We start from the raw sequence: 26,205 nt of genomic DNA on the forward strand, positions 1-26,205 counted from the left end.
CTGTGATGTTGTTAATATGCCATTTACACATTGGAATTAGAAATAAAACCCTCGAGCCTCGTAAAGGACTCAATTTGGGCCCAGAGACACAAATAGCAATTTGGGCTGGTGACTCGCTGGATTCTAGGAAAGTCTACAATTCTGTGGAATTGTGCTGCCCTCTCACATTGTTATTTTATGGGGTTTTCAGAGGGAATCTGATACCAAATAAGAGATGGGAAAAGAGTTAGAAGAGAGGGAGCAGAGAAAATTTAACCTAGGTTGAAGGCAGATAAAGAGTGGCTCAATGTAGAGCCTAAGTGAGAAGAAAAGGGAAGAGATTTTTAAAATAATCCTAGAGGAGGTGTTGTTCCATTACATGAAGTAAACAGTGAGAACCTGATGAAAGGTCATAGACCTGAAACATTAACTCTGCTTCTCTCTCCACAGATGTTGCCTGACCTGCTGAGTATTTCCACATTTTCTGTTTTCATTAGCTAGGTAACAGAGTTTGGAACAGAGACCATCTTCCCAATATTTAATTGGAGGAAATTTCTGCACATTGAGTACTGGATTTCAGATAACCCATCAGATAATTTAGCAACAGTGGTAGAGCTGAGAGAGGTGGTGGTGAGGTAGAGTTGGGTAGCATCAGCATACATGTGAAACTAATTCTGTGCTCTTAGATGGTGCCACTGAGGGTCGGCATGTAGATGAGAAATAGGAAAGAGCCAAGGATAGATCCTTGGGGGACACCAGAGGTAACTGTGTGGAACAGGAAGAGAAGCCATTGCAAGTGATACTCCACCTATGATTAGATAGATCAGAATGGAACCATGTGAGAGCAGTCCCACCCAGCTGGACAACAGTGAAGAGGCGTTGGAGGAGGATGGTGTGGTTAACCATGTCTAAGGATGCAGGCAAGCTGAGAAGGACAAGGAGGGAGAGTTTATCTTTGTAATGTCATTGGTGACTTTGATAAGAGCTGTTTTGGTACTTTGGCAGGGGCAGAAAACTGATTGGAATGATTCCATCAAGGAATTTAGGAAAGATGTAGCTGAGAAAAACTGTTTCAGTTAAAGGGAATAAACTATTGTCAGTAAACCTGTTTCAGTAAGACTTAGGATCAAGTTATGGATAGAGGGAGCTTTCTTCTCAATGGAGCAAAGATCTTGCAGATGTATATGGAAAGGGGCCCATCGAGGGGTCAGATGATGCCGGAGGTGAAAGAGAATTAGGGAAGAGGAAGAGGATATTTACTCCTCGAGGATAAAGGGTGGGGGATATGTGCACCGGAAGAGTGGAATGATGCAATTCCCATTGTTACTCTGGGATGATGTCAAAGATGAGGCAGAGGGATGTTGTAGTTCTATCAAGGATTCAAGTGTTGGACAGTGACACAAAAGACAATCAATGGGAGAGTAGCAAAAGATGGTATGGGAAACCTAGAGAGGCATGATGCCGTATGATTTGAGAGGCAGTGCAGTGTGAAGCATTAATGACAAATATCAGAAGGACAAGAGAAGAAGAGGGGAGCAAAGTGTAGCCGGGACATGGATGGCAGTGAGAGAGGGGACCTAGGCCCGGAGCACCTGCCCAACCTTGAACAGAAGTTCAAAATATGGATCATTAGGGAAATGAACAGAAAACTATTGGTTATGTGAACAGTTCTCCATTGGTAATGTGACATTGCAAAACTAGCCCATAAGAGTCCATGATTTAGAGCTTAAGAATGGCTGTTGTGATGCAAGAGCTGCTTGCCTGTCAAAAGATATTGACTGACTGGCAAGAAGTCTGAAGCTGATTGGTATACAGAGTCTGAAGCTGGCTGTCAATAGGAATCCAAGGTATCGTGACTGCTGAACTCCAGAGCTGGCTAATGGTTGAGGCCCAGAAATGACTGGCAGTTGGGGCCCAAGGCTAGCAGGCAGGGTTTGAGCCCTGCACTTTTTGCTGCAAGCTTCCAACATTCCCAGGAAAAAGTCTGGAATGGAGTTAGAGCAGTACCTTTCCCCAATGTTGTTCCTTTTAACCCAACAACATTGCAATCAATTCTGTTCTGGAAATCCCTGTCTATTCTCACCTTCTTCGTTTACCTTTTCTTGTGCCTTTTAGTTCCATATGTTTCCCCAGCTGTAATCCTGTACTACAGTGGCCAGTGTATGTGGTCACTAAACCATCAAAGGAGCTCAAAGATATACTAATAAAATAGAGTAAAGGGAAATTATTTCCAATTTTTGTTTGATTAGAAGAGTAACACGAAACAAGCAGAGAAAAAACAAATTCCTATTATCTCGTGACTACAAGTTAAAAACTGTCCATGAAATCTTCATGCACTTTAAGAAAACAATTCTTTCAAACAACAGGTGTCTACCCTTATAGCTCAGCGATCGCAATGTTTGGGGAAAGGAACCAGATAAGATGCTGACAAGCTAGCATAATGTACAAGGTTTCTTCAAATGTTTTGGACTATCATCATCGAACAAAGTCCTTTAATAAGTAAGCTAAATACTTTAATTCCACTGCTCTTTGGATGTACTTAGATAGTAGATGCACTGAGAGAGTAGATGTACTTAGTAGTAGTTAAACACGTGACAACATTTTAAGGTTTTTATAATGGGTGTTGAGTCACAAAAATATTCTCTTGTCTTTTTACGAGTTTCTTGTCATTTTTACTTGGACAACATGCTTAGTCAACAATACTTAGGATTGTTTCCACTGAACATCCATATCTGAAGATTAGATATCATTAAATATGATCAAAGAAAAATTGATGTCCGATCATTTTTTGGCAACATGACTGGGGTTGACTCATACCAAGGGTTGGAAGACTACTATTTCATCTTCAATCAACACTAGAGTTAACAAAATGCAAAGATTATCTTTATGTTAGTTGCTTAGGGTGCAACATAAAACAATAATTCCGATATCGGTTCTCAAAATAAAACTCAATAATGGTTCAGTGGTAACACGCTCATCTTTAAGTCCAAAGATCTTGCATTCAAACCCCATTTCAGGACTTCAGCACAAGATCTAGGTTCACATTTCAGCACAATACTGAAAAAATGTTGCTTTGTCAGATGAGACATTAAACCCAAGGCTCCTTATGAGCTCTTAGGTGAATTTACAATTATCCCATGACACGATTCAAAAAAGAACAATGATGTTCCCTTGGTGTCATGACCAATACATAGCCATCAACTAAGACAGATAAAACCAGATTATCTGGTCATTTGTCTCATTGCGATTTATGGGATCTTGCTGTGCACATATTGATTGCTGCATTTGTCTAAAAATAACAACAACCACAGTTTAAGTGTAATTGATTGGCTGCAAAGCACTTTGGGATGCAATATTTCCAAGTTTGCTGATGACAAAAAACTAGGTGATAATGTGAGTTGTGAGGAGGATGCAAAGAAGCTGAAGAGGATTTAGATAGGCTAAGTGAGTGGCCTAGAACATGGCAGATGGAATATAACGTGGAAAAATGAGAAGTTTTCCACTTTGATAGGAAAAACAGAAGTGCAGAGTATTTCTGAAATGGTGAGAGATTGGGAAGTGTTGATGTCCAAAGGGACCTGGATGTCCTTGTTAATAAATCACTAAAAACTAACATGCAGGTGCATCTAGAGTGGCAGACTCTTCCACAGGCGCTGCAGATAAAATTGGTTGTCGGGGCTGTTACACAGTTGGCTCCCTCCTTGCACTTCTGTCTTTTTTCCTGCCAACTACTAAGTCTCTTCGACTCGCCTCTCTTTAGCCCCGCCTTTATGGCTGCCCGCCAGCTCTGGCGATCACTGGCAACTGATTCCCACGACTTGTGGTCAGTGTCACAGGACTTCATGTCGCGTTTGCAGACGTCTTTAAAGCGGAGACATGGATGGCTGGTGGGTCTGATACCAGTGACGAGCTCGCTGTACAATGTGTCCTTGGGGATCCTGCCATCTTCCATGCGGCTCACGTGGCCAAGCCATCACAACCGCCGCCGGCTCAGTAGGGTGTATATGCTGGGGATGTTGGCCGCCTCGAGGACTTCTGCATTGGAGATACGGTCCTGCCACCTGATGCCAAGGATTCTCCGGAGGCAGCGAAGCTGGAATGAGTTGAGACGTCGCTATTGGCTGACATACGTTGTCCAGGCCTTGCTGCCGTAGAGAAAGGTATTGAGGACACAGGCTTGAAACACTCGGACTTTTGTGTTCCGAGTCATTGCACCATTTTCCCACACGCTCTTGGCCAGTCTGGACATAGCAGTGGAAGCCTTTCCCATGCGCTTGTTGATTTCTGCATCGAGAGACAGGTTACTGGTGATAGTTGAGCCTAGGTAGGTGAACTCTTGAACCACTTCCAGAGCATGGTCGCCGATATTGATGGATGGAGCATTTCTGATGTCCTGTCCCATGATGTTCGTTTTCTTGAGGCTGATGGTCAGGCCAATTTCATTGCAGGCAGCCGCAATCCTGTTGATGAGTCTCTGCAGACACTCTTCTGTGTGGGTTATTAATGCAGCACCATCAGCAAAGAGGATTTCCCTGATGAGGACTTTCCGTACTTTGGTCTTCGCTCTTAGACGGACAAGATTGAACAACCTGCCATCTGATCTTGTGTGGAGGAAAATTCCTTCTTCTGAAGACTTGAACGCATGTGAGAGCAGCAGTGAGAAGAAAATCCCAAACAGTGTAGGTGCGAGAACATAGCTCTGTTTCATGCCACTCAGGATAGGAAAGGGGTCTGATGAGGCACCGCTATGCTGAATTGTGCCTTTCATATTGTCATGGAATGAGGTGATGATATTTAGTAGCTTTGGTGGACATTCGATCTTTGCTAGTAGTCTGGAGACCATGTCTGCTGACGAGGTCAAAGGCTTTGGTGAGATCTATGAAAGCAACGTAGAGGGGCATCTGTTGTTAGCGGCATTTCTCCTGCAGCTGGCGAAGGGAGAACAGCATGTCAATGGTGGATCTCTCTGCTCGAAAATCGCACTGTACCTCAGGGTATACACGCTCAGCCAGCTTCTGGAGTCTGTTTAAAACAACATGAGCGAAGACTTTCCCCACTATGCTGAGCAGGGAGATTCCATGGTAGTCGTTGCAGTCACCGCAGTCACCCTTGTTCTTATAGAGGGTGATGATATTGGCATCGCGCATGTCCTGTGGTACTGCTCCCTCATCCCAGCACAGGCAAAGCAGTTCATGGAGTGCTGAGAACACAGCAGGCTTGGCACTCTTGATTATTTCAGGGATAATGCCGTCCTTTCCAGGGGCTTTTCCACTGGCTAGAGAATCATTGGCATCACTGAGTTCCTATTTTGGTGGCTGTTCGTCCAGCTCATCCATGACTGGCAGAGACTGGGCTGCATTGAGGGCGGTCTCAGTGACAACATTTTACCTGGAGTACAGTTCTAGGTAGTGCTCCACCCAGCAGTCCACTTGCTTGCGTTGGTCAGTGATCGTTTCCCCTGATTTAGACTTGAGGGGGGGCAATCTTCTTGATGGTCGACCCAAGAGCTCTCTTAATGCCATCATACATTCCTCTAATGTTTCAGGTGTCGGAAGCCAGCTGAATACGACTGCATAGGTGTTGCCAGTAGTCATTTGCACAGCGCCTGGCTGTTCTTTGTGCAGCGCTTCTGGCTGCTTTAAGTGCTACAGATGTTAACTCGCTGGGGGCTTTCTTGTAGTTCAACAGTGCAATGCGCTGAGCGGCTATGACAGGTTCCAGCTCTTTAAAGTGAGATTGAAACCAGTCTGCATTCTGCTTCTCACGTTTGCCAAAGGTGGTCATTGCTGAGTCACAGATGGCATCTCTGATGTGGGCCCACTTAGTCTCTGCATCCCCTGCAGGAGTGTTTTGAAGGGCTTTTTGAAGTGAATTTAGAAACTTAGGTAACAGTTGTGGATAAGAAATTCTGTTTGTGTTGATGCGCGGGCAGCCCTTCTGTTTGGTGTGATGTAGCTTCTTTGGTTTGAGTCTAACATTGCTGCACATCAGGGAGTAGTCGGTGTCGCAGTCCACACTGTGGAAGCTGCGTGTGATTTGGACACTGTTTATAGAGGCTGGCCTTGAGGTCCAGCTGGTGCCAACGACGTGATCTTGGATGCCTCCAAGAAACCTGGTGACAGGGTTTAGTGTGAAAGAACGAGTTGGTGATGCAGAGGTTGTGATAGGTACACAACTCCAGCAGTCTCCGTCCATTCTCATGCATCCTTCCAATGCCATAGCGCTAAAGGCAGGAGGGCCATGAGTCATGGTCGGCCCCAACCCTGGCATTAAAGTCCCCCAGCAGGAACAGATGTTCGGTATTTGGAATGCTACTGATGATATTATGGAGTTCCTCGTCGAACTGGTCTTTAACTTCAGGTGGGGAGCAGAGTGTTGGAGCATAGATGCTGAGTAGGTGTACTGGACCAGAGGCAGTGAGCAGTCGGATGGACCTTCAAATGGCTGTTCCGAGCCATTTGAAGGTGGTTCTAGCATGCTGAGCAAAGAGTTTCTGTTGGCGAAGCCCACTCCATGCTGTCTTGGTTCTTCAGGATCCCTACCCTGCCAGTAGAAGGTGTAGTCTTGCTCTCTTAGAGATCTGCTCGCAGGGAGGTGTGTCTCCTGAAGTGCTGCAATGTCCAAATTGAGTCTACTGAGCTTGTTGTTAATGATGGTGGCCTTCCGAGAGTCGTTGATTTGTGTAAGGTCTTCCGACAGGCCAGGACACATAGTTCTGATGTTCCAGCTTGCAAAACGAAGGGCTGGTACTTTCTTTCCTTTTTTTGCCGTGCTGTTTGGTGCAGTGTTACAGTCCACTTGTCAGGCAATGACCCTGAGCTCCAAGCACCCATTGAAGCAGATGGACTGTGGTGGGACAGAACCTTTCTGACCGGGGTCTGCCCCGTTAGAGGTGGGCGGTAGCTGTCAAATAAGATACGATGACCTCTCCCACCGACAAAGGCAAGCCGTGGTGCCCAATCTCTATGCCAATTGAACCGGACCTATAACCCGTAACTGCTGCCTTCCGTGTTGTTCTGGGCACTATGAGGCGACTATGGAGTGACCTCTCCATCGCGCATGCCTGGGCGGAATGTATGGAGGTTGTGAGTTGCCCAAGCAATAAAACCCCCCTCTTGGCCTTCCTAGTGGGGTCCAAAGGTGTGCAGAGCACAACGTTTGGCACCGGTATGGCTGCAGGAACTGCCGGAAACATGCCAAAGGTGACACATGAACATCTTAGGAGGTGGTGCGAGGGGGGGAGGGGGTGGGGGTGTCAGTGCTATAGCCAGCCACAATGTTGAGCTTCTTCTCCCGGGATCTGATCAAGGATTTTCTGTACGAGACCAACGGGGGGGCCGAGGCCTTGCTGGGCCTTTGGCATGTGCTCATCGTCGCCCCAGTCCGGGCACTCCATATAGCCTGGGGACGAAAGCAGGGTGAATCTGGAGGTGTTCGGCAACATCGAGGAAGCAGTGGTCATCACCGACCGGCAGATGGGCAAGTCCTGCAGCTACGGCTTTGTGGCCATGGCTGACCTGGTGGCGGCGGCGGCGGTGGAGCAAGCTTGCAAAGATCCCGATCCCGAACATTGTTTTTAAAGAATGGATGGTAGGACCCTAGGAAGTACAGAGGGTCAGAGGGACCTTGGTGTACTTGTCCATAGATCACTGACGGCAGCAACACAGGTAGATAAGATGATTAGGAAGGCATATGGGATACTTGCCTTTATTAGCCGTGGCATAGAATATAAGAGCAGAGAGGTTATGATGGAGTTGTATAAAATGCTAGTTAGGCCACAGCTGGAGTACTATGTACAGTTCTGGTCACCGCACTATAGGAAGGATGTGATTGCACTGGAGAGGGTGCAGAGGAAATTCACTAGGGCTGGAGCATTTCAGTTATGAAGAGAGACTGTAAAGGCTAGGGTTGTTTTCCTTGAGCAGAGAAAGCTGAGGTGGGACATGATCGAGGTATATAAAATTATGAGGGGCATTGATAGGATAGATAGGAAGAAACTTTTTCCCTTAGCAGAGGGATCAATAACCAGGGGGGCATAGATTTAAGGTAAGGGGCAGGAGGTTTAGAGGGGATTTGAGAAAATAAATTTCACCCAGAGGGTGGTTGGAATCTGGAAAACACTGCCTGAAGGGGTGGTAGAGGCAGGTACCCTCACAGCATTTAAGAAGTATTTAGATGAGCACTTAAAACACCGTAACATACAAGGCTACGGGCCAAGTGCTGGAAAACTGGATTAGAATAGATAGGTGCCTGATGGCCGGCACAGATACGATGGGCCGAGGGGCCTGTTTTTGTGCTGTATAACACTATGACTCTACGACTATGACCCGACCTGACACGAATATCCTTCATCAGTTACGGCAGCAGGCTATTCCTGCAGATGGAGTTGTGGGGAATCATGGGTGAGCCTGATCCCATGACTTCCTGGAAGCAGCACTGTCTAGCCCGACCCGACCGGAGCCCGAATGCTGGACTCGGACTACCAAACTCAAACCCAACACATGTAGTCGGGTCTAATAGGGTTCGGGTCGGGTAGCCAGGCTTTAGCCCAGATGGATGTAAGGATGGGGAATGGTGGGTCCCTGTTGGTCAGGGGAGGTTGTATCCTTGAAAATGGAGCCTAATAATCCACTCTACAATAGCCCATCCAGTTACAAGTGGTCCAGGATGTCTCCTCCCTGCCTCTTCGTGTTCCTCCTCCTTCTTTGCAGGGCTTCCCCTGTCTACATCCTCAGCTTCATTTCATGGTCATGTTGCAGACCGAGAGACACAGTCACCACAGATCCCACGCTTGTTTCAGGTGTTCCTCTGTCCTCCCTGACTGTATGCACCAGCTCTCAGAAACCAAATCCAAAAACACTCCAGAGTACTTTCAGACACTTTGCAACAGCAGAAATTCTTCAAAATTGCCTTACCTTCAGTTGGGTACCTGGCCTTTTAAATAACATTAGCGCTGGGGGCCCCTCGTGTAACTGATCTTTGGTGAACGATTTGTTGAATGGACCTACATGGTCCAATTTAGGGCAATGGGCATCACATCAGCTGGTTGGGCTGTGTGACATCAGGATTGCACCGGTTCAGCTGTTTGCGGTGCATGCAGGGGATGCCCAAGCATAGAGTCATAGAGAAATACAGCACCGAAACAGGCCCTTCGGCCCACTGAGTCCACACCGACCATCAACCCACCCATTTATACTAATCCTACATTAATCCCATTACCCTCTCCCATCCCCACCTTCCCTCAATTCTCCTACCACCAACCTACACTAGGGGCAATTTACAATGGCCAATTTACCTATCAACCCGCAAGTCTTTGGCAGGTGGGAAGAAACCAGAGCACCCAGAGGAAACCCATGCGGTCACAAGGAGAACTTGCAAACTCCACAGAGGCAGTACCCAGAACCAAACCCAGGTCACTGGAGCTGTGAGGCTGCGGTGCTAACCACTGCGCCTCTGTGCCCTTTTAAGAGGGAGTGAAACTTGGGCTGTGCCAGAAGCAGCTGGCAGGAGGGTAATCAGCTTCCATAGCACCATCTCCATTGGTGGAGTCACTAAGACTGCCTATTTTCACTTCTGTTGCATCGCCCATCTCTGCCCCTGCTTCAGCTCAACTGCTGCTTTCTTTAACATTATTACACTGCATATGCTTTTATTGCACAAGTGTACTACCTAAGAGACATGAGAGTGTGATCCCTTGGGCATAGCCCTGCAGGATCAAAGGGTATACTGTAGACTCAGTAAAAACACATATAGTAAAAACACATAAGAACTTAGTTGAAACAAAGGGGCTAGTCACACAACAATGAACAGTGTGTTAAAGCATAGGGGAGCTGAGTAGAAAGGGGCCACAGCACACGGATGGCCAAGGAATTGTAGACAGTATAGGAAAGACATACTGAGGATCCCAGACACTGTCCTTGCAGGTAGCAGATAAAGGAGTCATCATGGACACCAGATATGATTAGACTCATAGTAGACAATGGGAAACTGTAAAATGTTGAACAGGTTCTCACTGATCCAAATAAGGAATTATCATTATGTCATTATACCAGACCCCTATGAGTAAGTAAGAGGGGAAGGTCTTGAAAACAAGATTTAACCCCTGACTGAAACTGGGACAGGCACAAAAACCCTGGGGAAGAACAATCAAGAAGATAGCCCTGAGCCAAGGGCTCAGAGAACAGGAGAGCAGCCGCAAATCCGAGACTGATCACCTCGTGTCTTGGCAGGTAGTATGCTGGGCCAGTAGTGAGGGCTTTTACTTGATGATTCTTTATACTGTGCAAATTAGTGAGAGCTTGTATTTGATGATATAGTGTGTGAATAAAATATTGATATACCTTTCACCAATCGGATTCCATGGATTCTTTAAGAGTAAGTGTGCATTTCATCCTTGTTTTCAAATCCCTCATCCCTCCCTGTATCCGTAATCTTTTCCAGATCTACAACCCTTTGAGTTACCTGCATTCCTCTAATCTGGCCTTGATCTTCCCTGATTTTAATGGTTTCACTATTAGTGGCCATGCCTTTGACTGCTTGGTAATTACCTCCCTAAACCTCTCCGCCTGTCTACTTCTCTTTCCTCCTTCAAGACACTCCTTGAAACATACCTCTTTTCTGCTCTAATATCTCTTTATTTAGCTTGGTGTCAAATTTTGCTTGATAATGCTCCTGTGAAGTGCTTTGTGATGCTTTACTATGTTAAAGGCATTATATAAATACAAGCTGATTTTGTTGTAGCTGATTCGTAGCAGTATTGATAAGTAAAAAAGGGTTGGAGAGTATGCACCCACCTCTGCATTTGCCATTTACAGTATGATCTTCATCTCCAGGACTGCTCTTCACATGGACCCAACCAGCACCTTCATTATTGCCCTGAATCATGCCACAGATATTAATGAACTCAAATGCACACTGATCCAACAGTGTGAGAGGAGAAGCTGAGAAAAAGATTCGTGTGAAAATTAATTTAATTAATCGATCTTTAAGTGCTGAACTCTCTGAAGAGTCCAGGTTTCATTACATGTAAAGTGAAAGCTGAACTTACTGCAGTTATACATGCGATTTAGCCTCAGCAAATCAATAGCACTGAAGTCCAATCGCTGTCCAATTATTTCATCAAATGCTGGTATCTTTGCAGTGATAGTAGGAAAACTATCATTTTTGTTGAAAGAGAATGGTGCATAATGCATCAGAGATTCATAATCATATGGAGTATTCAGGTCGGTAATATAATCATCATCATATACCACAAAGTTATGCTCCATACCTAAATAAAAATGCAAAAATTGGCATTGATTAAATTTCAGATATATTCCATCAGATTACACCTTTGTCTAAACTATACCTGAGATATTACACCAGTAATTGTGCATTTCCATCTTCTTTCACAACTCATGGATATGACAGATTCAACTGAGTTGAGAAGAATCATAATATGGCCACAACCAGTGCAACATATCTAATATGATGTATCTTGCTGGGTGAGTGTTTAAATAAAGCTGACAATTCTTTGTGGATCTATACAATGTAATATTTCATGGGGAGGTGGTGGTGTAGTGGTAATGTCACTGGACTATGTAATCCAGAGCCCAGGCTAATACTCTGGGCACATGGGTTCAAATCCCACCACAGCAGATGGTGAAATTTGAATTCAATTTAAAAATCTGGAATTAAAAAGATAGTCTAATGGTGACCATGAAACCATTGTCGATTATTGTAAAAAAAACAGCTGGTTCACTAATGTCCTTTAGGGCAGGAAAAATCTGCTGTCCTTACCTGGTCTGGCCTATACACAGCAATGTGGCTAACTCTTGAAATGGCCCTGAGAAGTGGCAATTAGGGAGGGGCAAAAAATGCTAGCCAGCGATGCCCACATCCCACAAATCAATTTAAAAAATGAATGATGTTAAGGATTCTCACCTTTGATGCCTAAAGGTGGTAGGGTTCAAGTCCCAATGCAGGTCCTTGAAATTATAATCTAACCTGAGCTATTTCAGCATTGTTAAAGATGCTATCTTTCAGATGAGATATTAAACTACTTGTGTGGATTGAAAAGATCCCATAGCACTATTCAAAGTGCACAGGAGTTCTCCACCATCACAGACAATATTTATCCTTCAGACGATACTACCAAAATAGATTAATTGGTTATCCTTCTCATTCCCATTTTTGGGACCTTGTTGGATGTAAATTCACTGCTATGTTTTCGCAAAAAACAATGGTGACTAACTTCAAAAGTGATTCATTGGCTGTAAAGCATTTTGAAACATCATGAAAATGTAAAAGGTGTTATATAAATGCATGTTCTTTCTTTCTATTGCGAAAATGCCAACGATATTCAAAAGAATAAAAAAAGCAATACATGATTATTTAGTTAGTGCATCATGCTTAGAATCAGATAGTAAAAGGCTGGGATTTCATAGTCAGCAGCAAAACTCACTGCTGACCTTGACGAAAGCTGCCAATCCAGGCATCAGTTTGAATCTGGCGCTAAGTCAAGGGGATCTCTAGGTGTCAAGCAACAATGAGATCATCAAGCAGACAATCACTTTGAAGGATTCTTACAGATAATGCACTGATTCACTTTTCATTAAATTTTGCAGCGAGCAAAATAACTGATTGGAACATGTACCTAGGAATAATAGAAATAGCATAAGCAAACTTGTAAAAAATATAAAAATATGTGGAATTTTTTATGGTAATAGAAAAATTTGACATTCCACAAATATAACATAAGTTTTTCAGGGCCAGAAAGGTTTTTCTTTAGCAATAATTATGAACTTTGTAATCTATTTTCAAAAAGTTACACCTCATTCAACAAAGTGTAACTTTTTCAAGGTTTTTTTACAGTGAAACAATTAGCATAAAAGGGCGAGTTCTCGTCAGATCAGTGTTTTCTAATTGATTGCAGTCTGGGAGTACTTCAACAGCATGAAGTAGCATAGAATCTCCGACAGTAACCTCTGGATTTCTGTATTGAACTGTGCATGTGTGGACTCCAGAAGTTGCTGTCAGTTTCAGCAGCGTAATGACAGCAAACACAGACAGCTTTGTCATCATTACTAATGCAAAGTCTGGGCCAATATGTTTCCAGAGACATTTGGCTTGCATTGTGACTTTAGTAACTTTTAGCTAGCAATTACAATTCATACTAGCCCAGCATAGGGAAGAATACAAGTGTTTTTTTAAATTCATTCTAGGGTAATGGGTATTGCTGGCAAAACTGACCAAGTTGCCCTGAGAATGTGGCATTGAGCCTCCTTGTTGACTGCTGGTGGTTTGAAACAGCTGAATGACTTGCTAGGCTACTTCAGAGGGTAGTTAAGAGTCAATCATATCAGTGTGGGACTAGAATCATATTTGGACAGAGCGTGTTAAGGGTGGCTGGTTTCCTTTTCTAAAGGACATGACTGAACTAGTTGGATTTTATCAACAATTTGATAGTTTCAGTGTTTTGTCTACTGATAGCTGTTTTTATTTCTAGACTTTTTTTCTTCAATTGAATTCCGGTTCTCAAATTGCCATTGTGGGATTTGAACTCAGTGCTACGACCAGTCATTGCCAATCGGCACTTTGGTCACTTTGCTTGGGCCTTTTGTGCAACAGTTTCAGTGTGGTGGTTCAAAGCTGCCGTTGGCTTCATACTCAAAGTTGGGGTGCGGGGACCAATTTCTAGGTCATTGTATCTTTTAAAATGTTGCAATGAGTGGTTGCGCAACTACACTATTTACTTTGGAAGCAACTGCATGTCGCTATAATTGAAAACAATGAAAATTTGAAATCATACCTGGTATAATTTCATTCCACCAAATGTTAACATAGTCATCCCGGTCTGTCCTTGATTGCTCATGGTAGAATCCTAATGCATGAAGGAGTTCGTGCTCAACAATAGCTTTATAGTCACATCGTTCACCAATAGACACATTTTGGCCACTGTGCAAGTCACCAACAAACGACCAGCACCTGTTCAGTGAAGATGGTGTTTACATGTTAAAAAAAAGAAAGACTGTTTAAACTTAGGATATCCTAAAGCACTTTACAGCCAATCAAGCACTTTTAAAGTATGTTCACTGTTGTAATGTAGGAAATATATTATAATATCAAATATCATGGCACTACAATAATATGTGATCAAATTTATTTTTATTGCAATGCCAACGATGTACCCTATACTCTTCTCTCTAGGAACACACAAGCACATTGTGGCCAGATTTGTTCCTGGATCCCTGACATGAAAGGGATCTAGACATCAATCTTAATTACCATCTTTTCTGGCCAACCACAAACGCCAACACCTTGTGGGAATAGGAAAGAGGTGAACAAAAACCCATATACGTTCAATCCGCCTTTGTTGAAGGAAAAGCTGTGAGGACTTTTGCAGAGACCGCTAGGCAATAAAGTGTTGTGAAAAGAATGGAATACATAAGCAAGGAGTTAAGAAATTTGCTTTAAGTCAAGCAAGGTGAGCTTCTGAAGCAAGGTAATGTATTGAGTTTATTATTTTTGTATCAGTATGTGAAGTTAATTCCTAATTGAGCGAGCCAAACCTGATCATAATTGTTATTCTGTATGTTCAGCATCCTTTGCAATAAAGCAGCTTAATGATTGTACCAAACCTCATCTCAACTACTAGTCACTTGGTCCACTGTCAGAGGGATTGAAACAATAAAGATGTGAAAAACATGCATATCTGGTTCACAAGGAGATGCTATTGTTACAACCCTGGGTTATGCGAGTAGATATGGGCCAAACGTACCCTTTCTGAGTGGTTATATTTTTTGGACAAGATTTTTTTCTTGCTGTGCTAAATTTTAGTTCCAGGGTTGGGACCTCGCATCGGGCACATTTCCGGGTCCTAACCCCACATTGCAATGGTGCCTGACACCAATGCAATTCTTTATAAGCTGGCCAATTAGTGGTCAGGGAGCACGCTCAGTGTCCAACTAAGGGCTGGAGGGCCAATAGGAGGCACCCCAGCCCTGAGGGATAAGCAGCTGCACTATCAGAGGTGGGAGCTACCAATGCATATAGGAGAGGGCACCTCAAGATGAGGTGCCCTCTGAGGACTTTTTGAAAAGGTAGATGTTAAACTGACCACAGCTGCAAGCCCACTACTGGAGATGGGAAACTGCTGCACAGTGCAGACTGTGGTTGCAGTTGTGGCCATCTCATGATCATGGCCAGGGTGTGAGGTCAAAAATAGTTGATGAAGTGGCTGTGTTTCGGCCCAGCAAGGGGCCCACATGCTGACTGGAAGGATACTTAATTGGCCACCTGCTGCTTATGGGCTGGTAGCTGTCCCACCCCACCCCCCAAACCAACATGTTCCAAAATGTCCCAGAAACGGGAACATGCCGGCAAACCAGCATGCCAGCTGGTGGGGGTAAATTGCAGACCCAGATGTCACCGGTCTCACCTTCGCAGCCATTTAAAAATATGCCTATTGTGTTGGGATAAAAGATTGTACGGGTACAGCACATTGAGGAAAACCAGAGAGGATTGCCTGATTTTCTATCCTTTTAAATTAAAGGATTAGAAATTGAGTGGACACAATTGCTGGTGTGCAATCCTAAACACTCAATTTTCTTGTATCTGTTCTACCTTGATAATTCTTTACACCAAATGCAACAAAAGGAAACCCTGCCCCACAGCTTTGAAAGTTTGCTGGTTTGAAGCAAGTTGAAAATTTGAAAGAAAACTGAATTTTCCTGAAGTGATAACATAACCTATACACTTTTAAAAATCTATATTGAATGTTAATACTGTACTCATACTTGTCAAAAATTGTCAATTGATTTTGATTATTTATTTGCTTGTTTACATTTCTGATCATATTTTTCTGCTTCTGGATACAGATGACGTCCATCATTCTTCCTTATCTTACTAATACAAGCATTTGATCTATGCCCCTGTTTCATTCTCATCTGATGTAAATTCCCTTTATCTCCTGGTGCCAATTTTCCTGCTGGACCAAAACTCTCTAGTTATATGATGTAGATGCTGCCTTTAACAGTTCCTCACTGTCTCTCCTGAACAATACAATAACAATGACAATTTACCCTTGTAGACCACTTCGTTGGAGACGGTGGCATAGTAGTAATGCCACTGGGCTAGTAATCCAGAGGCCCAAGCTAATGCCCTGGGTCCACAGGTTCAAATCCCACCATGGCAGCTGATGGAATTTAAACCATTAGTTAATAAATTCAATTAATCGGTAAAAATCTGTAATTGAAAGCTAGTCTCAGTAATGGTGCCATTAAACAATCATCGTTGTAAAAACCCATCTGTTTCACTGATGTCCTTTAGGGAAGGAAATCTACTATCCTTACCTGGTCTGGCCTACATGCGACTCCAGAACCACAACAATTTGGTTATTCTGAAATGGCCTAGCAAGCTATTCAGTTGTCAGGGGCAATTAGGGACGGGCAACAAATGTTGGCCTTGCCAGCAATGCCCACATCCCAAGAAAAGAATAAAAAAAACAGCCTTTTAAAATTTCAAGGTACTTCAAAAATAGGGGGAGGAGACACCAACTAAGAATCAACAGAAGGTGGCCTGCAGGTAAATTAAAATACATAGATTTTGAGGGAGTTTTTGAAGCTGGGATGCAATCTAGAAAGGCAGAGGGCTTAAGAAGAGAATTCCAGAGAAATGGGCCATAGTAGTTGAAGGCTCTGCCACCAAGAAGGAATCGAACACTCAGTAGTCTAGACTCAGAAAAATGAAGGGTGCAAGATGGGAAGTCGGGTTAGAGGACATTGCAGAGGTAGTGTGGAGTGAGGCAATGGGGGAATTTGTAAATAAAATTGTGGAATTTAAAATCAATGTGCTGGAGAATGGGAAGCAATGGAGGTCAGTGAGAATAGGATTGATAGATTGTGGGGACTTAATACAAAATATAACATGGGTTTGGTCTGCCATATTATTTATACCTTTACATAGTTACTGTAGGGGAGAAATAATGAATTACTCTGTTCTTGCACAAGCACTGAATAAGCTCATACAAAATTCCTATCTGCAATAAAATAACACAGAGAGCAATTTGGTAATAGGACATTGAGTTTCGGTACAAGAACAGGCATGATGATTTCTACTTTTATATATTAATGCAATTGTGTGATTTTGTACATACCCATCTAATTTTTGAAAAATTAGGTATGTTTCCTCTCCTTCATATGGTTTGAAATCAATGCATGATTTCAAGCGATACTGCTCAAACGCATTCAAGATGACACCCTTGGCATTTAGTTCTGAAAATCAAAACACTAAAAATTAAACAAATCATTTGAATACAGATATATTTTCAATCAATGAAATTTAGGTATAAAGAGGTTATTTTTAAGAGGTTAAAGCCTACCTATAAAACGCACATTTATCAAAAAATTATACCCAATCATCCCTATGCACGTGAGATTTTGTGTTACAACTAAGCATACTGTAACAGGAAGGTTATTTTTAAATTATTCTGAGCCCAGATACTTCAGCTGAATCAATATTGGGCCAAATAAAAACATCGTACAGGATCATTAAAATATTGTACAGAATCAGATAATGAGTGAGCCGCAAATTATTACCCATTAGATCCAGATCTGTGCTCTAATATCTAATAACAGCCTTTCACTACTGCAAAAAGAATTATTCTACCACAAGTATTATTTTGAAATTAAAACACAACAATGAATAATTATATTAATTGAATCAAAAATAAGATGGTGCATTTTTTATTTAACATGACTTTGCCTCTGAATTCTAATAGCTTGTAGTAAGTAAATTTCTAAAGTAGTCAATGTAAAGATAGTAATGACTGGATATTTGGAGGTATTATACCTCAAATATGAGTAATATCGAGGTAATGATGTTACACCTTCAGCAATAGATACTCAAATCAGAATGTAAACTAATAGTGCTTGAACACCTTCTGATTATTAACAAGTTTATATATAGTTACCAAGGTTGTCAGCTAGAATGTATGGAATAGGGAATTTCCATCTCGATGTTGGATCTTTGAGAGCATTTCGTTCCGGCTGTAACAAAGTGAGGAAATCAATAATAGATTCACAGACAAAGTGTAGTGTTATAAATGGAGTTATTATAAATCAGCATAATGTGTTTTACACTTACAATCTCTGCAATGTCTCCTTGAAACAGAAACCTTTGGGATTCTAACAAAAAGGTAATTAGAAAAGTACTGCAACATAAAATACTGTGTCTGCTAATCAACGAAGTCACACCAAATAACAATAAATAAGTTGCATTAATTTAAAGAACTTTACCTGGATATACTTATTAAGTGAGAAAGCATATAACCTGAAAGCTAATGGAGAATGCATTTTTTGTTCTAAATGTTAATCCTACCTAAATTTATTTGTGGAATGTCATCTCGTAAATCCCCAGGATCTACTTCATAAACTGGTTAAGGAAAAACAAGAAATTAACACTTCAACTATTACAATCCGAGAAGTTGTGAAAGATTCTTAAAATATATAGCAGGAAAAAAAAACACATAAGTTCAACATATACCATTTCCAGAAGGAGTCTCTCTGATCTGGAAAAGAAGGATGATATTTGATGAAATGGTGAAAGAATAACAAATATATCTAAAATATGCAAGTAGCGTTTCTTACCACCAGAGTGTTACAGTATCTGAACAATAATGTTAAACAAAGGAAAAACAATCCAGAAGAGTTCATGGTTGGAGTAGTAGAACCAAATAGATTAGCTGTGCTGTATTGCACAGACACATTTAAGTTCAGTTATCTAATTTCCTGGACTTTGTACAGTAAATTATGTTTACAGCATTCTTGTATCATGCCAATAAAGTGTTCAGTGAAGTAAATCTGCAATTATGTAAAGAGGGCAATAGTCAAACAATCTTGCTTCTAACAGTAAAAAAGTCATTTGGAGTTGACTGTATTCCACAAGTGATCCTAGCCTTTAGGGTTGTTACAACCAAGTGAGAAATGTGTCTAGGGGTCTTTTACTGTCTTCAACTGGTCTTGTTGTAACAGGGTTTAATTTTAAATACACTGTGTTTTGAGTTCCCCCTTTGTGGATCCTTGTTCACAGCTTTCCAATTATAAGGCAAAGAAATGACCACATCAGGTTTTCTTTAGGTTTAAAGAAGAAAAGTGAAATTTATTAAACCAATACTTAAACGCTAATATGGTTAACGCCTGGGGATATACGACGGCCCACGTTAGCATGCACACATGATACACACATGCAAATAGGGACAGAAAAGATAAATAAAATGGAGAGGTTTGAGGCAGTCTCTAAAGGGGGTTTCTTGTTACTGTATCTGTGTTTCCAGTTTGCCGTAGTGTCCTTGATTGTAGACTGCTCTTACTTTTCATTGGGGTCCAGTATTCTTCTTAAACCTTGTTCACTATAGGAGACTTTTCTCTCTTGGTGTTCATATGTCTTCAATGGTTTCCGAAGCTGGTGAGAGCGAGATGAGAGGAGACAGGAGAGAGATGTTCTCAGTCCAGGAGCCAACAGCCTTCTCATTTCAAATTCCTTGTTGGAAGGTCAAATTCAAAAAACTCCAACAGTCAGCCAGCCATGTGACCAAACCAGTCCGACTAATTCTGTCTGTGTATTCGGTCATGTTAGCAGTTACACTGGAATGCTAGCCTTTTCATCTTCAATGTCTGGTCATCAAAAGTCCATTGTGGATTAAATTGGAGCAGGAAATCGCCCCTTTGTTCTTTGAAGTACTGTCTGTGGATATGCTGATGTCTCTTTCCAGCCAAAGTCTCCAATTGCTTTTCAAAGCAAGTTCTTTCTTCACCGAAAACTTTTTAAAATCAATGTTCATGTAGCAAAATTCATTTTCCTCATTCTTGGCAGATGGGAGCTTGCCTGACAAGGGTACATAAGAATTTTTTTTTGTAGATTATGAAAACAACCCAAAAGTCTAATGAATAAGTTACCTGGAAATGTGAGTCCTTTTCTTTTTTTTTCCTTTCCTTTTTGGCCTCCTTGTCTTGAGAGACAATGGGTAAGCGCCTGGAGGTGGTCAGTGGTTTGTGAAGCAGCGCCTGAAGTGGCTATAAAGGCCAATTCTGGAATGACAGACTCTTCCAAAGGCGCTGCAGATAAAGTTGGTTGTTGGGGCTGTTACACGGTTGGCTCTCTCCTTACACTGCTGTCTCTTTTCCTGCCAACTGCTAAGACTCTTCAACTCGCCTCTCTTCAGCCCCGCCTTTGTAACTGTCCGCTAGCTCTGGCGATCGCTGGCAACTGACTCCCACGACTTGTGGTCAATGTCACAGGACGTCATGTCGCATTTGCAAATGTCTTTAAAGCGGAGACATGGACGGCCGGTGGGTCTGATACCAGTGACGAGCTTGCTGTACAATGTGTCCTCGGGGATCCTGCCATCTTCCATGCGGCTCACATGGCCAAGCCATCTCAAGTGCTGCTGGCTCAGTAGGGCGTACATGCTGGGGATGTTGGCCGCCTCAAGGACTTCTGCGTTGGAGATACGGTCCTGCCACCTGATGCCAAGGATTCTCCGGAGACAGTGAAGATGGAATGCGTTGAGACGTCGCTATTGGCTGACATATATTGTCCAGGCCTCGCTGCCGTAGAGCAAGGTACTGAGGACACAGGCTTGAAACACTCAGACTTTTGTGTTCCGAGTCAGTGTGCCATTTTCCCACACCGTCTTGGCCAGTCGGGACATAGCAGCAGATGCCTTTCCAATGGGCTTATTGATTTCTGCATTGAGAGACAGGTTACTGGGGATGGTTGAGCCTAGGTAGGTGAACTCTTGATCCACTTCCAGAGTGTGGTCGCTGATATTGATGGATGGAGCATTTCTGTCGTCCTGTCCCATGATGTTCGTTTTCTTGAAACTGATGGTTAGGCCAAATTCGTTGCAGGCAGCCACAAGCCTGTCGATGAGTCTCTGCAGACTATGACTGTAGATTATGAAAATCATTCCAAAAGGCTAATTAATAAGTTACCTGGAAAAGTGAGTAATGCCTACAAAACTCTCTCTCTCTTTCACTCTCCAATGAAGATTGTTGGCATAAGTTTTGAAAGTCATCCAGAATATAATTCCGATATGATTGTTCTGGTTCAATCGGTAGCATTCTTGCGTCTGGTCCAAAAGCTTGTTGGCCTTGGAACCCCTTTCAGAGTTTAAACTCTTAATCCAGGTTGACACTCAGTGCAGTACTGATGGTGTGCTCTATTTTCTTAGGTGCTGTGCTGAAACTCTCAAATCCTTTCTATCTGTTGTGGTGGACATTGGAGATTTGAAGAAGGTTTCTTTGTCAACATTCCTCCTTCAAATAATACCACAAAAACCAGAATAACTGTTTTTTTCCAAATCCGTTTTCATCTTCACAGCTAGAGTTCAGCTTTCATAAGCAGACCAAGTCTCTTATGAACCGAAACCTGCACTTTATTCTTTGTTCGGTATGGGTTAGTGTAGCCAAGGCTTAACGATTAATCCTAAAATGAGGTAATTCACTCCATGAAAAATATGTGACATACACATGTAGGATTAATGATGGTTTCTGTTAGCTGTTTCTGTAAGATACAGCAATGCACATTTCAATTGGCAAGCTAAATTTAATTACTATTCATTTGAGTTTTATTTTATGTCAAGCAAAGGAGAGATTAATATGTTGATATGGATTGACTGTAGAGTCACCAGTATCAATTGAATTGAAAGGGAAAATTATCATTGGGGTTTACACAGTCAGGATTGCCACCTATTCCCAATTTCAAAAAGCAGCAACATGCATGAAAGCTGCAAGATAGCAACATCGATAATGGCTTAAGTTTGGTGATGATAATTTTGATAATGAATACATCTGCATCATCAGGCAAAAGAGAAATAAATTTCTTCACTCAGAGAGTTGTGAATCTTTCAAATTCTCTACCCTAGAGGGTTGTGGATGCTCCATCGTTACGTATATTGTTATGACCAATCGCTCCTGCCAAAACCCCCAATAAAAATATATGATTCTGATTGTGGTGGGACCAACACACTGATAATTCAATCCCATCGCTCCACAGATCGGCTAACATATCATTTAAAACTTTCCAAATTAAAGAAAGATCCAGCCAAATTGTACCATCTATTAACCCCTGAGTGAGGCTAACCAAACCAGGTGTCTTTAAATCAACAAATTAACTCTTTAATTAGATGAACTAAATTCTTAAACACTATAAAGAGATAAACACCATTTAAAATAGAAAAAAATAAAAGTCCTTGCAAATTTACAATCCAATGTTGCTTGAAGTCCTCACAGGAGGTTGCTTGAAGTCCTCACAGGATGTTGCTCAAAGTCCTCACAGAATATTGCTTTCCTTCTCCAGCGAATTTCAACAATTAACGACTTGCAAATACTTTCAATGGAATCAATCTGACTTTAGAGTTTTTGAGGGATAAAAGATTGTCACAGTCTAACTTCCCTTTCTTCAATTTAAATTACCAGAGATCTCTGTCTTGGCTTGACTTTTTAGAATTTTGAGAGATAATAATTAAACAGACTAAAATCCTATCGCTTCAGTTTAAATGGTTGAGAGCTCTTTCTTCAGGTCATCACAGCTGTCTGTGTCTGTGTCTGTCTGTGTTAGAACAAACTGTCTTACTAACTGCCAGTTCAAAACTGAATTGTAACAAATGTATCACGGCAGGCTCACTCCCAGTGGCTAGATCTATGGGAACAAGAATGCACCCTTTGAATCGCAATCTCCAAATGGCTATTTCTAAGGCAAATGCACCTTCCTATAACTCCTGCGTATGGATGGTTCTTAAAGCAATACTGATCCTTTGCAAGCCTGAAAGGCAAACCGCATATTCCCGGAAACAAAACTACAGGACCATGACAATATTTAAAACTAAGATCAATAGATTTTTGATCTCTCAAGGAATCAAGGGATATGGTGAGCAGGCAGGGAAGTGAAGTTGAGATAGAAGATCAGCCATGATTGTATTAAATGGTGGAGTAGGCTTGAGGGACCAAAATGGTCTGCTGCCACTCCTATTGCTTATGTTTTAATGTTCTTAAATGGAACTCTATTCTACAAACTGGGCTTCTGAGGCATTTCAAACACAGGAAATGCTAATATTTATAGAATAGTACAGCATAGGAGGAGGCCATTCACCCCTCGTGCCTATGTCAGATCTCTGAAACAGCTACCAATTAATCTCACAAACCTGCTCTTTGCTTGTTTTTTTTTGCTTTTCCACTATATATCCAATTCCCTTTTGAAAGTTACTATTGATTCTTCTTCCACCACCCATGTAGGCAGTGCAATCACAGACCATAACGACTTGCTAAATAAAAAAATATTCTCCGCATGTCCCCCAATTCTTTTGCCAATTATCTTAAATCTGTGTCCTCTGGTTACCAACCCTTCTGCCAGTGGAAACAATTTCTCCCTATTTACTTTATCAAAACTTGGAACAATTTTGAGCACCTCTATTAAATCTTCCCTTAACCTATTTTGCTCTAAAGAAGAACAATCCGAGCTGCTCTAGTTTCTCCACATAACTGAAATCTCTCATCCCTGATACCATTAAGGCAGCAGCAGCGGAAGATAAAGTGTGGGACTGTGAGGGAGCAGCAGCAATGGTAGAGGATAAAGAGGGGACCTGTGAGGGAGCAGTGTCAGTGATAGAGGATAAAGAGCAGGCCTGTGAGGGAGCAGTGGTAGTGGCGGGGAATAAAGACTGGGCCTGTGAGGGAGCAGCGGTAATGGTGGAGGATAAAGAGCGGACCTGTGAGGGAGCAGCGGTGGAGGATAAAGAGTGGCTCTGTGAGGGAGCAGCGGTGGAGGATAAAGAGTGAGCCTGTGAGGGAGCAGCGTCAGCAGTGGAGAATAAAGAGCGGGCCTGTGAGGGATCAGCAGTGGAGGATAAAGAGTGGGCCTGTGAGGGAGCAGTGGTAGTGGCGGAGGATAAAGACTGGGCCTGTGAGGGAGCAGCGGCAATGGTGGAGGATAAAGAGCGGACCTGTGAGGGAGCAGCGGTGGAGGATAAAGAGTGGCCCTGTGAGGGAGCAGCGGTGGAGGATAAAGAGTGAGCCTGTGAGGGAGCAGCGTCAGCAGTGGAGGATAAAGAGCGGGCCTGTGAGGGATCAGCAGTGGAGGATAAAGAGTGGGCCTGTGAGGCAGCGGTGTCAACAGTGGAGGATAAAGAGCTGGCCTGTGAGGGAACAGCATCAGGGGTGGAGGATAAAGAGTGGGCCTCTGAGGGAACAGTAGTGAAGGATAAAGAGTGGGCCTAAAAGGGAGCAGTGTTAACAGCGGAGGATAAAGAGTGGGCCTGTGAGGGAGCGGCATCAGCGGTGGAGGATAAAGTGCGGCCTGTGAGGGAGCAGTGGTGGAGAATAAAGAGTGGGCCTGTGAGGGAGCAGTGTCAGCAGGGAGGATAAAGAGCCGGCCTGTGAGGGAGCAGTGTCAGCAGTGGAGGATAAAGAGCGTGCCTGTGAGGGAGCAGCACCAGCGATGGAGGATAAAGAGTGGGACTGTGAGGCAGCGGCAGTAATGGTGGCGGATAAAGAGCAGGCCTGTGAGGCAGCAGTGGCAGCGGGGGAGGATATAGAGTGGGCCTGTGAGGGAGCAGCATCAGCGGTGGAGGATAAAGTGCGGCCTGTGAGGGAACAGTGGTGGAGGATAAAGAGTGGGCCTCTGAGGCAGCAGTGTCAGCAGGGAGGATAAAGAGCCGGCCTGTGAGGGAGCAGTGTCAGCAGTGGAGGATAAAGAGCATGCCTGTGAGGGAGCAGCATCAGGGGTGGAGGATAAAGTGCGGACGTGTGAGGGAGCAGCAATGGGGGATAAAGAGCTGACCTGTGATGGAGCAGCAGTGGAGTATAAAGAGTGGGACTGTGAGGGAGCAGCAGCAACAGTGGAGGATAAAGTGCGGACGTGTGAGGGAGCAGCAGTGGGGGATAAAGAGCGGGCCTGTGAGGGAGCAGCAGTGGAGGATAAAAAGCTGATCTGTGAGGGAGCAGCGGCGGAGGATAAAGAGCAGGCCTGTGAGGTAGCAGTGGCAGTGGCGGAGGACAAAGAGCCAGCCTGTGAGGGAACAGTGGCAACGATGGAGGATAAAGAGCGGGCCTGTGAGGGAGCAGCGGTGGAGGATAAAGAGTGGGCCTGTGAGGGAGCAGCAGTGGAGGATAAAGAGCTGGCCGGAGCAGACCAACAGTGTTCTAAAGAAAATCAAGTGTGACGACAGTGGGAAGCAATTACGTGATTGGTTGGTTGGTGTGCAGTTTTCCCCTTTTTTACTCAAACCTCAGGGTATTTGTTCGTAGTAGCAGGGTTTATTTGTAGTAGCAGGGTTTATAATTTACTAAATCGAGGAATGGCAGGAACTGTTCCAGCGTCTGAAGTGCACATCCTGTGCTTTGTGGGAATCACAGTATCACAGAATAATACAGTGCAGAAGAGGCCCTTCGGCCCATCGAGTCTGCATCGATGCATTAAAGACACCTGACCTGTCTACCTAATCCCATTTGCCAGCACTTGGCCCATAGCCTTGAATGTTATGACGTGCCAAGTGCTCATCCAGGTACTTTTTAAAAGACGTGAGGCAACCCACCTCTACCACCCTCCCAGGCAGTGCATTCCAGACCGACACCACCCTCTGGGTAAAAAAGTTCTTCCTCAAATCCCCCTTAAACCTCCTGCCCCTCACCTTAAACTTGTGTCCCCTCGTAACTGACCCTTCAACTAAGGGGAACAGCTGCTCCCTATCCACCCTGTCCATGCCCCCCATAATCTTGTACACCTCGATCAAGTCACCCCTCAGTCTTCTCTGCTCCAGTGAAAACAACCCAAGCCTATCCAACCTCTCTTCATAGCTTAAATGTTCCATCCCAGGCAACATCCTGGTGAATCGCCTCTGCACCCCCTCCAGTGCAATAACATCCTTCCTATAATGTGGCGACCAGAAGGTCCTTTTGTTCCTCAGAACTTCCCAGTGTCAGACCATTCATTGAATACTTCCGTGTCACATTACTCCTTCCAAAGTGCACCACCTCACACTTTTCAGCGTTAAATTCCATCTGCCACTTTTCTGCCCATTTGACCATCCTGTCTATATCTTCCTGTAACCTAAGACACTCCTCCTCACTGTTAACCACTCGGCCAATCTTTGTGTCATCTGCGAACTTACTGATCCTACCCCCCACATAGTCATCTATGTTGTTTATATAAATGACAAACAGTAGGGGACCCAGCACAGATCCCTATGGT

At 43.3% G+C, this 26,205-nt stretch overlaps 1 protein-coding gene across 1 annotated transcript in view; it reads right to left on the bottom strand.

The window, feature by feature from the left end:
* The window catches only part of LOC137357031 (meprin A subunit alpha-like), a 60,520-nt gene extending 41,766 nt beyond the window's left edge, over positions 1-18,754 (bottom strand). Inside the window, exons 1-9 of the mRNA XM_068022977.1 lie at positions 18,606-18,754; positions 18,502-18,526; positions 18,337-18,390; positions 18,103-18,143; positions 17,930-18,005; positions 17,114-17,231; positions 13,769-13,944; positions 11,027-11,248; positions 10,773-10,919 (exon numbers count right to left, since the gene is read on the bottom strand). Coding sequence (XP_067879078.1) covers positions 10,773-10,919; positions 11,027-11,248; positions 13,769-13,944; positions 17,114-17,231; positions 17,930-18,005; positions 18,103-18,143; positions 18,337-18,390; positions 18,502-18,526; positions 18,606-18,671 — 925 coding nt within the window. The 5' untranslated portion in view covers positions 18,672-18,754. The remainder of the gene's footprint in view (positions 1-10,772; positions 10,920-11,026; positions 11,249-13,768; positions 13,945-17,113; positions 17,232-17,929; positions 18,006-18,102; positions 18,144-18,336; positions 18,391-18,501; positions 18,527-18,605) is intronic.
* Between the last annotated feature and the right edge of the window lie 7,451 nt (positions 18,755-26,205).

The sequence above is a fragment of the Heterodontus francisci genome, chromosome 3 (genome assembly GCF_036365525.1).
Source record: "Heterodontus francisci isolate sHetFra1 chromosome 3, sHetFra1.hap1, whole genome shotgun sequence".
Classification (NCBI taxonomy): domain Eukaryota; kingdom Metazoa; phylum Chordata; class Chondrichthyes; order Heterodontiformes; family Heterodontidae; genus Heterodontus; species Heterodontus francisci.